This window comes from Gossypium arboreum, chromosome 1 (assembly GCF_025698485.1).
Source record: "Gossypium arboreum isolate Shixiya-1 chromosome 1, ASM2569848v2, whole genome shotgun sequence".
NCBI classification, from domain to species: Eukaryota; Viridiplantae; Streptophyta; class Magnoliopsida; order Malvales; family Malvaceae; genus Gossypium; species Gossypium arboreum.
The window spans coordinates 123,165,654-123,179,957 of NC_069070.1; the positions used below are offsets into that span (position 1 = coordinate 123,165,654).

The window sequence follows — 14,304 nt, forward strand, 5'->3', positions numbered from 1 at the left end:
AAGAGGATGTAAGTTTGAGTATGCTAAAAGCGTATTATTTTTTTATTTCAAGTGAGTTGTCTGAATTTTTTAAAAATAAAATAAAATTTTGTCTTTAATGTTTGTGTTATGAGGTTATTTCCATGCAATTTTTTTAGCAAAATTGTAAGCTAGTGAATTTGAGATCCTTTTCATGTCAAGGAATTCGAATGACCCGAAATGTCTCATCCTTAGTGCTCCTAAGCTTTCATTTCAAAGATCAGGCAGATATTCTGAATATTAGGTGACAATGGGTCGACTCTTTTAGTTGCTCAGATCAGCTTTTCGTATCTCAAGAAATTCAGAGAAAATTGTACATACATGTTCGAGATCGGGATAGAGAATCTTTAATAATCGGGCCAGTTGAAATCATACTTCTTTTTCGGCTATAAAATTAGAATTTGAAACCATACTTATAAAGCATTTCACTTTCTATCGATTATGTCGTTATAATTGGATTTTTTTAATAAAGATTACATTTAAAAGTATAATGTTTATGGTGAAATTTAAATTAAATATCAAATTTTAAAGTAGATTATGAAATAGAATTTATTAAAGGAGGCAAACTCGATTGAAAGAAGCATACAAAATATTATTTGTAGGAAGCCGACAAATCCCTCAGTTAGTTAAGATTATCTTTAAAGGGAATAAGAACATCTCAACAAGTGTTTTAAGAAGACAGTTAAAGAACAAAATTCGACTTGTTGATAAGTCAGCTGGCTCCAAACGAACTACACCTCAATAAAAAGACGTCTTTTGTTGAGGGAACAAATATCAACCCATTGAAAATTTGTTGGCCACTAACAAACGTCACTTAACAAATTTTTTTAATGAAGTTAAACCTCTCAGCAGAATTAATGGAGTTCAAGACAATATTTTGTTTGAAATAATTATTTTAAGCTTCTCTAATTTATCAAATATGGCGCAAGATAATAACTTTAATTTCCCTTCATTAAGATTAAAAGAATCATGCAAGAAAGTTAAAACTAATCTTCGATAAGATGTATGAACCAAAATAAGAGAGAAAAAAGAACATTTAATAAATCGTTTCTGTACAAAGCAATTGAAAAGTTTTGAAAGACAGATCACAACCTTTGCTGTGAATTTTAAACAAAGCAACACTTTGTATCTGCAATTTTTAATGAATTAACCTTTTTTTTTTCTTTTTCAAAAATATTTTTAACCTTAATCTCTTTATTTATTTTTACAGCTGCTTCTCAGTGAAGGAGAGAACAAACTTCTGGTACACTAACCTTTAAAACAGTTACACAGATAAATAAAAGAAAGAATTGATACCCGCTTATCACTGAAAATAGGAAACAGGTTATCCCAGGCCTGCAAAAAAAAAAAAAAAAACAGATTAAATTTGTCAAAATTTCATGATCCGATTAGCTCTCGTATTGATGTGAATACGATTAAAGAAGAACGATAATCTATATGTTATGTGGACTTGGAGGTGAATATTGGGTACATATCCTAAGTTTCTTTTTCCATATACCTATCTAAATATGTGTACACACGATGTTGGACGTTAATGAAAATGAGAAGCCGGGCTAACATAGATGAATGTGGTGATAATTTGCATGACCTTTCATTAGGAGAGTATATATAGTTGTGTCATGAAGTGAAATGCAAAAAAGTCTATTCTGCAATCTTTGTGCCACAAATTGGACACTCAGAACAAGCAAGCCAACAAGATTTAAATACTGCAAAAATGAAAAACAAACATTTCAAAAAAATATAAGTACTAATGGCAAGAAATAATACGGAATGGCTTAGAGAATCACTTACAATGAAATGCCGACACGAGAGAAAAGAGGAGCAGTGGGTGACTCAAAATATACTTTACAAAATATAGGAATTAGTATCTCCATTTCCAAGGGACTTGAGCTCTTTTTCCTTCATCTCTTGCATTCGAGCCTGCAAGTGTAGACCGAGTTTAGTTTTGAAACGGGAACAAACATGCTGTTACAAAATCTTAGACCAGTCTATGGGTCAGGAGTCGAGTAAAGGAAATGGAAAACTGAAGTCAGAACACAGATATGGTGCTTAAAAGTCGGTACAGGATCAAACCTTCAGACGTACAACCAGAGGTTCTTCTTTAGGTCTTTCATTAGCTGGTTTTGAAGGCACTTCAGAAACTTGTCTCTCCTTCAGGACATTGTTACTCTCAACGTTGTTTGCTTTCAGATCTTCGATATTATCGGTACCATTACTGTGTGGCTCATCTGTATTACTGTCAAGCGTAGCAGCAGCTGCTTCTTTTTTCAACTTAGCAACAAGCACCCACATGTTAGCTAAATCATTCTCAAGAGCTTCCTCCCTCTTCTTTGCTTCTTCAACTTTTTTCCGATACTCATCTTCTATCAATTCCTTCTCAGCTAGAGCTGCTTTAAGAGCTGCCTCCTGTTGTTTCCTAGCCTGTAGTTCCATCTTTAGATCATCTAGATCAAGATTCCAGGACTCAAAGTCATCACCAACCGCTACTGAAAAGTCTTGAGAGCGGCCAGAAAGCCGTCCCTTCCTGCCAGATCTCATGCTGTCATTGTACTTGCGGTTAACACCATTGAAAGTTGAATTAGCAAAACTTCTAGAATGTGCCAATTCACGAGCAGCTATTAATTCCTTCTCTAGTTTTCCATTTTGTACTGACAGCTTTGTCACCTCACCAGCCAAACTCTTTAACTCAACTGCAGCAGCAGATGCTAATTCTTTAGCATAAGAAGCCTCCTCAGCAAGTTTTTGATTTTGGACACGCAACCCACTGGCCTCCTCTGAGAGCCGCACCTGTTCGAGTTTTATTTTTTCATTTTCAATCTCCTGGAGAGATAAAACAGTACTTTGAGCAGCTCGATGATGAAAGGAAGACAAGGACTACACTAATCACAAACAAACCTTCACTCTTAACCTGTAGCTTTTATCATATTGTAAAGGCACACTAATGAATCATTTCTATACTACTCAGCAAACCTTTGACAAAATTTAAAATTTGATTAAATTTCTAAGAGAAGATGTTAAGTGGTTTTATCTCACATCTATTAAGGGGGGGCATTGCTCCTTATGATCTTATATTTAATTTGAGCCTCTTCATTTGCTATTAATTGGTTTAGGTTAGACGATAGTTATAGCACCAAAGTCTGGGTTTTGGTAAGTTATTCTCCTGCCTAACCCCGTGTAAGGTTGACAATCCCTACTGAGATTGTCCATGTGTAGGCCCCATGAACTACACTATTTGGTTTTATGAGCCACTGGCATGCCAGAAATGCTATTGAGTTATGGTCGAGAAGTAGAAGCAACATTCGAAAGGAGATTCACATGCTACTACTAACGTCATGTTTTGAAATATTCCTAAGGTGTACAAAACAAAAGAGACGAGCAATCAGTTACCACATGATCAAAATGACTTTTTTTTCAGCACCTATCATGTGAATTCATGTGGAGGCATGGTCACAAAATTTCATTAAAATCAATTATAAGAATAAGACAAACTACTACATGCTGATAAACCTTTTGCAAACGAAAATTTGAGACAACAATAAGTAAATTACCTGAGATTGGACCTTTTTTCTTAACTCATCAACATATTCTTCAGATATTCCCTCTTTGGATGACAATAATAATTTGTCACCGGAAAGAGGTGCCAAGTGCTGCTCCAGGAGATTCACCTTCTCTTGCAATTCCTCGATCTCAGAATACTGCCAACAACCAAAACCATAATTGAAAAATAGTTCTGTATTTATAAATGGAGAAACTATTGACAAATACAACATATTGATTTTATAAAGAAGCCAGAAGCACTTAAAGAAGAATCAAATGCAACACCAAATTTAAATTTGAGACATGATAAGCCATTTTATTAATGGAGGAAATAAGACAACAAACACAAGGCTTTCACCTTGTTCTGCAGCTGTTCTTGGAGGATACGGTTATCAGCTGATTTGATCTGTAACAAGGAGTAGAAAAAACTTTATTACACAATACACGATGAATTGTCATTGTTTAACAAGCCCTAATCAATGGTGAAACAGTATCCATGAAATGCACTTTCCATATATCAGAAAAATTGCACAACACTCACCTCTAGCTCAAAACTCTGTTCATTACACTGAGTCATCAATTTCATAACTTTCTGTTGCAATAAGAAAACATTCAGAATTAGCTAAGCAAAAGCCAAAGGCATTAAAGCCCTCATAAATAGTTTACCATAAAATAATTTTAAAAATTAGCATAAACATCATTACTATAAACAGGGTAACAACACTACCTGCTGCATATCCACAAATGTTGCTTTAGAAATTGAAGCTTCGCTCTCAGTTATGCGTTGCTCTAAAACCCTCATTTGCCTCTTCTTTTCTTGAATCTCTCTTTCCAAATTCTGAATCTGTGTTAGGAAAAAAGCTAATTAGCACCTATATAAAAACTATGTAAAGTTTACTCTTGAGTAAACAGACACTGGAAGTACAAGAACTGATAGTTTATTCCAGTTGCACTGTCCTCGGTTTTATAACCTCATGGATACTCAGATAATGTTAAAATTTATAGACTGGAGAATCAGGATCAATAATAGATCATGTCAGTCTACCCCCAGTTCTTCCTACCATTAGGAATATCCACTGGCACTGCCACTGAATTAAAATGTGCTATAGATGTGAGACAGGAAAAGATACCTGGGTTTTTGAGCCGTCAGGATCATTTACAGACTGGTCCACCAGCCGTTTCAGGGTACTGGTGCTAAGTGCAATCTCTCCAGCAAGCATCTTAACTTGCTCAACAAGAAGGTCCATCTGATCTGATGTCATCCGGCCCTATAACAATGGAAGCCTTAGCTTTAATCATTACATTATCAACAGCAATTCAAGAAAACTACAAAGACAAGAATAAAGAAGGCAGTTCTGATTGCAATTCACTGAAGCAATAATGGAGGACGATATCCTATGGTACTATGATTTGAAAAATTATCTTGCACACAAACCCTGTGTATTGTGGCAGGGGTTGTAAAACTTCAGCTGCAAATAGCTAAAGTGGAACAGGGAAATCAAATGGAATCAAGAATAAAAGAATGAAACTACTCTCTACCCCATGCAGAAATTATGCACCACTAAAACATAATTGTCTAGAAAAGAACAGGAAATTTTTACACATTCTATGTCATAATGTTAAGCACAGTCGTATATAGAAAGTATAGGAACTTTTTAACCGAACAGGTCTAAAGGCGCATCTTTTTGGTAGGCTACATGAAAGAAAAAATGCAGATCTAAAATTAAACCATCAAACTGTAAGTTCCAGCCCTTATTATGAGGGACTAAGACCATCCAACTGTAAAGTAAGAAAGAGAGAAATTTAAGGAAATGCAAGGAATCCCTTTGGAAAATATAACAAAATGACATTTGAAAAGGTAGAAGGAAATGAAAAAAGCAGAACATACTGCCAGCGGTTTACTCCCAGTAATAAGTTCACCCGCTTGAGTAGACTCAGTGAAAGTACGGCTAGCTGGTGAGAATTCATCATTCCTCCTGCTGGAGGATCTTCTGTGTTTAAACTCAAAACATGGATCAGTAACAAGTGCCGAAACCAAAGATGGAGAATCTTTTTGATTCTCATCATCTATAAGCAAGGAATCACCTACTCGTAGATCCAGTTTCTGCTGGAGGAAAAGTACCAAAAGGATTAAAATCATATTATATTATTAGACTAAAACCCAAGACCTAAAAAGTACTCATGACTACAGAATACAGTCTTCAAAAAGAAAAGCAGACAGGGATAGTAAAACTCATAACTACGAATTTTTGTTTCATCTTTTTCACCATTTGAATCAAATGTATCATTCGCCTTTTCTGGGTAATATCTTTACATATGTTTGTGTTTAGAATATTTGTGTTGTCTTCTTCAACCATCAGAATGAAAGAATTAATCTTTTGTTTAGAATTATTGAGAAAAGAACTTACATCCTCCTCACCAACAGAATGCCTCCTTTGATGACTAGGTAAATCGCTCAAACTTCCAGGGATTGTATTTTTGGTAGAAACAAGTATAAGCTTGGTAAGCCTTTGGATTCTGCTCATCAGAGCAGCTTTGGCTTCCTCTTCTTCCTCTAATCTTGACTGCATTTTCACCTGACCTTCCTCCAACTGTCCCACAAACAACATATAACATGAAGAACTCAGAAAATAGTTACACCATAAAAATAAAAATGACTGCAGAAAGGAAATTGCCATACCTGTTGCTTTAAGCTCAAAAGTTCTTCATGATTAACACCAACAATCATTCCCTTCCTTAGCCGATCAAGTTCTTCTTTGAGGACAGAAATTTCCCTTTGATACTTCTTAATCAGTGATTTTTCATCAATAATCTGGAAAAAAATTTAGTTTTGAAAGTAGCATAAGATTCGACCTTAAGTGTATCTCTCTACAACTAGCTGAAAGAAATAACACTGAGGCTATAAAAACCTTATTACGTGAGGCATAGATTTCCACTCGCTTAGCCCTGCTTGCAAACTTCAGGGTATTATGAGTTTCCTCCATATTGCTAGATGCAGGCGTGACAGTGCAAATGAGCTGTAATTTTACAGAAAAATGCAAAATAGGCAGAAATTTTGTCACATATCAATAGAAGATACATAACTGCAGACAGATCACATAATAATATTGGAGAAAAAATTGATAGATAAAGGAAATTATAATTTCAATTTTCATGTTGAAGATAAAATTAACAAACCGATAAGAAATAGAAAAAAATGTCAGCTACAGGTAAGATACTGATCAACTCACCGAAACAAGTCCATGCCCACTTAGTGAAGATTGCAGAAGACGGGTAAGCTTGGAGTCACGATATGGAACATGACAAGCTTTTCCTTCACTTAACTTTCCTATTACCTTCACATTGAAACCAGATGATTTAATTATAGAACTAAAAATTCTAGTCAAGACACCAGTCAATAAAACCAAAGACAAAGATGAATAATTTGACAAGAAAAGTTTATCATCCACTTGAGACTTATTATTGTAATTAGTAATCATTGAGACTGTTGGAGGAAATATATTTGCAAAGATTCAGTTCATTTTCTCCACCAACTTAATAGAGGCTTTAATCCTGCAGAGTAGTTGAAGGGACATATGCAATGCTTTGTGTGTTTTGGCCTTATAAAAACAAGGAAAAGTAACAAATATTCATAAAAAAATACAAGGCACCTACAGTTCCAAGAGTCAGTAGACTTTTGTTTATGTAAGATCCTTCCTTTCTCCTTATTCCAGTTGTATCAGTTTTTGAACTCTCAGACCCAGCTAAATCAATCAAATTCTGAATAAAGGAACAAAGAAAGTAACAAGTCAAGCCATTTATTAAGAGGAATGTTCTTTCTTGAAAAATAAAAGATTGATTAAACCATACAAGTTGAGAGAAGATCACTCCATCATATTCATCACCACGGGCACTACTCTCAATCATCTGCAAATTTTAAGCAAAAAGAAAAGAAAGGACCCATACAGTATAAGCATCCAATTTGCTTCAGCAACAATAAAAAACTGAACTCAAAACACCTCTGAGATAAACTAAATATTAACTAAAACAAATTTAAAGGTTACCCAAAACTTTGGCAGGTAAATGAGTAAGTTCCTACGTCAAGAATGTTTACCAATGTGAATATAGTGTGACTTCGGCTGCTAAAGAGATTGAAGTTATTTGAACCAACATGACGATGCTCTGCCCATCAAGACACAAATGGAAACTTAGAAATTGATAAAATCTCACAAATTGATTATTCATATGGCAGGTGAAATAAAATATATGAAGGAAAAGGCAGGAAAACAGCAAAAGTAACCCGGAAAGCACCTTCCCCTGCAGCAATAAAAGATAGGGCATGCCCAGGCGACAAAACCACTTCTTCCTTTACACCCTCGATGTAAGTTCCCTGAAAGACAATGCTGACATAAGCAAAAGTATGGAACTGACATTAATTGCTAGCCATTCTATCAGCAAATTTATTGAACCATTTTGGATAATCTCAGCACAAGGACACCCACATAGGGTCTATAATGAAGATTCATTAGATTGATATTAAACATGAAGAATGAGTCTTAGCTGCACATGACTTTTTGAGAGAATGAGACAAAGGTCGATGACAAAAATAAACGCAATGTAAACTTTTGAATAAGTTGAGCAAAAGACCTGAGCATCTTCTCTAACGCGCAAATTTTGACCAGTGGGATCAAGCAAATCATTTATAACCTGAGGATACAAGCAAAATAACAAAAAAAGAAAAATCATATTAAAAGAAATTCCAACTGAAAGGGAACTGAAGCCAAAAATTTGAACCACAGGTTATATGATAAAAATTGAACAAAACTATTCTCACTAAGGTAACATCATAAATTACAACATTAATGAGAAACCTGAAACGAAAGAAATTCAAAAAATGTAATCATAAAGTTAAAAGTACAACTCACCTCATTGTAGATTTCAAGATATGACACACGGAGTAAGAATTCTCGCCCTGGAGTCTGAGATATGACCACAGTTAGTCATTCAAAATTTACACATACAAGTTGGCGGAAATAATTCAAATAAAGTAAACTAGACTGCAAAGTGCAAGCATTTTTGTAGCATAACTGCTATTTTGTCCAGGATGATCAATACACCAGATTTTCAACACCAATATTATTGTAGATTTCAAGATATGACACACAGAGTAAGAATCTTGCCCTGAAGTCTGAGTTATGACCACAGTTATTTTTCAAAATTTACACAGATAAATTGGGGGAAATAATTCAAATCAAGTAAACTAGGCAGCAACTTCAAGCATTTAGTAGCATAACTACTACTGTCCAAGATAATCAATGCAAAGGATTTTCAACAGCAATAAATGAAATTGAATGGGAAATGGGTAACTAAGTAGTTGCCTGTGGCTCCAGTGGATGCAATTCCAATTGTATAAGATGAAACACAAATAAACCCCAAGATTGCATTGAGACATGAAAAAACAAAGAAAAAAAAATGGCACCAAAAGAACATTTATTAATCAAGTGCTAGAGATAAACTTGAGTAAAGCCTATTGACAGAACATGTTATTATATGGTCTACAACCAATGAACTAAAATTTGAGAAGAAAACTGGGGGATTGCATTGAATGGAAGCTTAATTATTAAAGCCTACGTAAGTGCTAAAGGTAACTTGTAAAGCAATGATATTCCTATTGACATACTTCAGAACATATTACTATATGGTTGATAACTAATGAAATAAAATTGAGAAGAAAAATAGGGGCTAGCATCAAAATGGAGCCAACTAGTCCAAAATCATACAAGTGCGGGGGTAGGTTAAAGAAACAACATGTGCTGAAAAGGAATGGCCAAAAGGCATTCATCTGACAGTTTCTGTATTTAGGCCTAATAATTTTCGGCAAAATACTTACATCTTGGATAATGCTGAATACATCCTTTATTGCCAACGGTATAATACCAGGAGCATTTTGATCTCCCTGAGCATATTATCAAAAAAATCAAGTCAAAAGTAAGATGACTAGGAATCATTACAGTATTATATCATAGGATTACACCCATAAGACTCATATTAACAACAGATGGAAAACAATTGATAATTCTAATGATATACCGTGCAGGGACTGTTAATATTAATTAGACTGAAATAGTGATATGATTAAAATTTTATAAATAGCATATTACTAAAGTTTTTTAACCAATAAGGGCCCAAAAGAATATACAGTTTTAATGCAACTGAAAATCCCCGGATAGAAATAAACTGGTAAAAACTAAAGGTTAACTGAAATAGAGATAGAATTTTATTTTTTATTTTTATTTTTTTGCCTTCTTCAGAGTCTATAAGATATTCAGAGTATAATATCAGAAATCAATATGAACATATGTTAGGATTCATTACTAGTTATATACAAATAAAGATGTTCTAATTGATGGACATTTCCTGATACAGCACCGGCACTATATATGTGATTACTAACATCCACAAGGGATAAATTTAGAAAATTTTAGGAATTCAGATTGAGGTTCTCAAGTTACTAAGTTCATGCAGCATAACTGTCAAATAAATATATAGCATGGTAAAAGAATTCCACTGATTAATGATTCAAGAAACTCAAATGCAATGCTTATACCAAAAGAGAAATTTTGCAATGTGTACAATCAGTACCATATTTAGTTGAATACTTGTTACCATTTAGGAAGGAAACCCCACAGTTATTTATGTTAGGAGTTCAACCCAAATTGCCATATAAGAAGATTCAATCCGATACAACATAAACTAGCAATTTTGCTATTAAAAAGTGCCAGAATTGACGTACAACTAGACTTGAAAAATTGCTATGATACTCTTAAGTAATTATACGGAAAGCAAGAAGTTTGTGGAGAAAACTATACTTACATGCATAGTGTGTGTCTTCCCACTGCTTGTAACACCGTAAGCAAAGACAGTTCCTATAATTCCATCAAGTTAATATTAGCTTCAGTTAATTACAAAATATAATTTCAGAATTGAAAAAGACCAACATGTTTGAGCAAGATGACAAGAAATGACTTAAAATAGATTATTCTTTAGATACTGTTTAATTAAAATTCAAATAGAAATCAACTGAAAGAAGTCAATAAACATTCCAGAAATTCAAATTTCATACCATTAACACCTTCCATTGCAGCCTTCACTACAGGTTTAGCAGCTACCTCATAAACCTCTTGCGATGTTGCTTGAGGTCCGAATACTTTGTCTGTAAAAACCAAATCAAATAATGTTCATACAAAATCCACATTCATTGCCACTTGCCAGGCTTAAACATCATACTTGTGCTAAATTATTTTAACTAAAAAGTAGTAAACCCAACAAAGCGTTATATTTCTTCATCTAATTACAGTACTTTTCAAGTGGATAGATTCAACAATTGCAGAAATTGACTACAAAAAGTAAACTGCAATAAATTTCAACTTTAAAATTCAAAAAAAAAAAAGGGCATTTACCAAAAGCATAAGCAGTAGCTGGATTATACTCGTTTCTCACAATATTATCCTCATCCGCATACCACGCGATCTCATCCCCTCTATGAAATTCCCTTTCACTATAACCAGATAAAAAATAAGTGATAGAACAGATCGAATGAATTGCATTATCTGAAAATACGACTCTCACAACAATCAAAACGAAAAAACGAATCTTGTAATGAGATCTAATATAGTACACTCAGATCTACAACATACTTCAAGGGCCTAAACCGAATTGTAACTGAAATACTATCCCCCGGTCTCGACGCCTCGAACGGCTCGCCTATTATCTCATCCGACCCGTAAGCAACTGGCAGGCGAGCATTGTAACCTTGAGAACCGTAGTGCATCGAATCGGACATGGATCGAGAACCGTATTCACTCCCCGAGTTGAAAAACGAAGACGACGACGAGGAGCTCATGTGATGCATTGGTTTGTTGCTGAAAAACGAAGAAGTCGAAGAAGTGGACGAAAAACTCGAAGATTTCCGATACGATAACGGCGAGCTGCTTCTTGCCGGATAAGAACAATCCATATAGAAGAGACAGAGAGAATGCCGTATGTGACTCACTGAGTCAGTGACTCGGTAAAGACAATAAATACAAATAAGAAGAAGAAGAAGAGACCGTGTCAGTGAACTCACATGGCTTGACACACACAAGATTGAAGAGCATTTCTATGTTAAAAAAAGAAATGATTTTTATATAAACTTTGCTTTATTGTTGCTTTGTAACTATGGACATTAGAAGAAAAGTTAGAAAAACAGAGAAAAAAGAAAGAGATTGTTTCGTCTTCTTTAAGACAAAGGAGAGTTGCAGAGAGACAATAAAATAATAGAAATTTGAAAATTAAAATTAAACAGTTGAAAAACTTGAAATTGAAATGAAGGGAGGCTAAAGGACTGGTGGGAAAATAAGGGCATTGATTTTTTTAATTTAAAAAAAAAAAAAAAAAAAAAAAGCTTTAGGTTTGAAAATTGAAATTTACAGTTCTTTTTACTGTGCAGTGTGGAGTGACATCGAAGTTTATGGTGGTTAAGAGTTTTAAACTCGGTTAAAATGGACCCTCGAAATAGAGAGATTTTGGAAAATAAAAAAATGAGAGCGAATAAACTGGCGAGTATCGAGAAATTACACAAAGTTAAAATTAGGAAATTTATTAGTTAATTGCATGACCCATCCTCAAAATAAGGGAAAATGTAACATTTAGTTCCTAAATTTGACTTTTTTTTCAATATGATCTTTAAACATTTTTTGTCCACTTTAATGAGTGGCGAAGCTAGAACAATTTTTTAGTAGGCGAATGAAATTTTAATTTTTATAGTCTATATCTTTATAATTTTAAATGATTAAATCATTTTTTATAATTTTAGGGGCCAAAATATAATTTTACTTTTATTAATTTAAAATTTTAAAAAAATTAAATAGCTGAAATAGTAATTTTTCATTTTAGGGGGGCTGAGGCCTATGCCAGCCCCCTAGATTCGCCTCTGACTTTAATTCCGGATCTTGACAATTTTTCCCAAATTTGGTCCTTGTTATGACGTGGTAATATGAAATTATACTATGTCATCACTTGAATTTTTTTATAAAATGATTTATATTTTTTTAGTTGATGACATTGCACTATATCAGAGAGCCATATAGTCATATTGATCAAAATTGGAATAAGTTACAAAGTTACAAGATTAATGTGGATAAAAATATTAGAGACTAATTTGAAAAAATATCAAACTTAGAGATCAAATATTGCTTTATCCCTTGAAGTAATTAAATTCCAATTAGATTGTTTTATCTACTGATTAACTTGGCATTGTTTTTATTTTTAATACATGAGATTCAAACTATATTGGTAAATGTGATTTTTTTGGATAAATATCGGTAAATGTGATCACGATTTAAATTCGAATTACCATTTTAATGCCTAAATTATGGTAGTCTAATGAAATGATCTAATTGAGACAATATTAATATTTTAAAATTTTACTTATTATATCTTATTTGAGTTAACATTGTTACTATTGCAACAACTTAAAAGGCAATACTTTATGTCGATTGAGCCTTAGTTTAATTAGCACGAATAAGTATTATTGTCAATATAAGATGACGTGAATTCGATTGTGTTTAAACGCATTATCCTTCTATTTATGAGTTGAGTAGAGGCTATAGATAGTTTTAGACATTGTGCACAAAAAAAAAAAAGACAAGTACTATCAAAACCTATGATAAAATTGTTAAAAATATATATTTTTAAGTTTAACTAAAACATTTTAATATTTTAATATTTATTTAAAATATTCACCATTTGTGAGGAATCAAAATTAGTAGGATTTTGATAAAAATAGCCAAAAATATTCGCTAGTTGACTTAGTGTGGTTTGGGTAGACAGTGCGGTAAGTTTAATTTTTTTTTTTGTCTTACGATATAATATTGTTAGTCTGTTTTATATTAACAGCAAATAAATGTATTGTCTGTTCAAATTCACCCAATTACTTTTTTTGTAGTCAATCCAAAAATTTATTTTATTTTTAAATAATATTAAAATAAACATATTTTATACTTAAGTTTAAATAAAAATATATTATTAAAGATGAGTTTTAATTACATTACAATGAGTTAATTTCACGATCTTTATACAACACTCAATCTTACGGATAAAATCTATTTTATCCAACACTCAAATATTATGGATAAAATCTATTAGACTTGACAATGATCTTACTTGAGATAAAAAACGACGCCGGATCCAAAGTGATAATGGAAAATCAATGAGTTTAGCCGATTTCACAAAATCATTGTTTATCAAACCAATTTAAATATATTTACAATGATAATTATTTTCTAAACAGGTGATGCAACTTTTAACTCCCAGGTTGAAATTTTACAGTGTATAATTAAATTATATTTAAAAATTAAAAAAAATAAATAGGAAACACTTATAAAATTGAAAGTTGTTGAGTGATTATTTTTCTCTCCCTCTCTTAAAGGTCAATTTTCATATTTATAAGGTACGTCTTTTTTATGTGATGTACTAGTTTTAAATAGATATCATGTATGTCAACACGTATCATTCTCTAGAACCAACACGTGTTTTCCTGACATGGGTTCACCAGCATATTAGTGAATTGTGTGTTAATGAAGCCTACAGGCAAACTCTGTGGTATGTGAGCTACTCGGTTTTAATCGAATAACGGGTTAAATTCGGATGGATGATGGCTAAATTGTTGAGTGGCCGTTTTTCTCTCTCGCTCACTTAAAGATCTATTTTCATATTTATAAGTTACGTCAT

At 33.1% G+C, this 14,304-nt stretch overlaps 1 protein-coding gene across 2 annotated transcripts; it reads right to left on the bottom strand.

Moving 5' to 3' along the window:
• Positions 1–1,034: 1,034 nt before the first annotated feature.
• LOC108483179 (kinesin-like protein KIN-7D, mitochondrial) lies at positions 1,035–11,913 on the bottom strand. Of its 2 annotated transcripts, none has more exons than XM_053017965.1 (24): positions 11,232–11,913; positions 10,995–11,092; positions 10,658–10,747; positions 10,408–10,460; positions 9,425–9,490; positions 8,460–8,513; positions 8,182–8,241; positions 7,846–7,924; positions 7,649–7,716; positions 7,405–7,461; positions 7,210–7,314; positions 6,786–6,890; positions 6,465–6,572; positions 6,236–6,367; positions 5,964–6,146; positions 5,444–5,659; positions 4,686–4,823; positions 4,283–4,399; positions 4,097–4,147; positions 3,914–3,961; positions 3,567–3,713; positions 2,092–2,805; positions 1,810–1,938; positions 1,035–1,353 (listed from the first exon to the last, which is right to left on the bottom strand). In XM_053017965.1, exons 1-23 carry the CDS (start codon positions 11,549–11,551, stop codon positions 1,864–1,866), a joined length of 3,084 nt encoding a protein of 1,027 aa, XP_052873925.1. In that variant the 5' UTR covers positions 11,552–11,913; the 3' UTR covers positions 1,035–1,353; positions 1,810–1,863. The 2 variants fall into 2 exon arrangements, with proteins under 2 accessions (XP_052873925.1, XP_017641927.1); XM_017786438.2 differs by having other exon boundaries at positions 2,092–2,838.
• Between the last annotated feature and the right edge of the window lie 2,391 nt (positions 11,914–14,304).

Excerpts from the sequence above, each read along its gene's own strand:
- LOC108483179 (XM_017786438.2), bottom strand. The coding sequence starts at position 11,551 with ATGGATTGTTCTTATCCGGCAAGAAGCAGCTCGCCGTTATCGTATCGG. Across the intron at positions 10,461-10,657 it reads TGCAATGGAAGGTGTTAATG|GAACTGTCTTTGCTTACGGT; the intron begins GTATGAAATTTG and ends ATGGAATTATAG. Across the intron at positions 3,714-3,913 it reads AAGAACAGCTGCAGAACAAG|TATTCTGAGATCGAGGAATT; the intron begins GTGAAAGCCTTG and ends GGTTGTTGGCAG.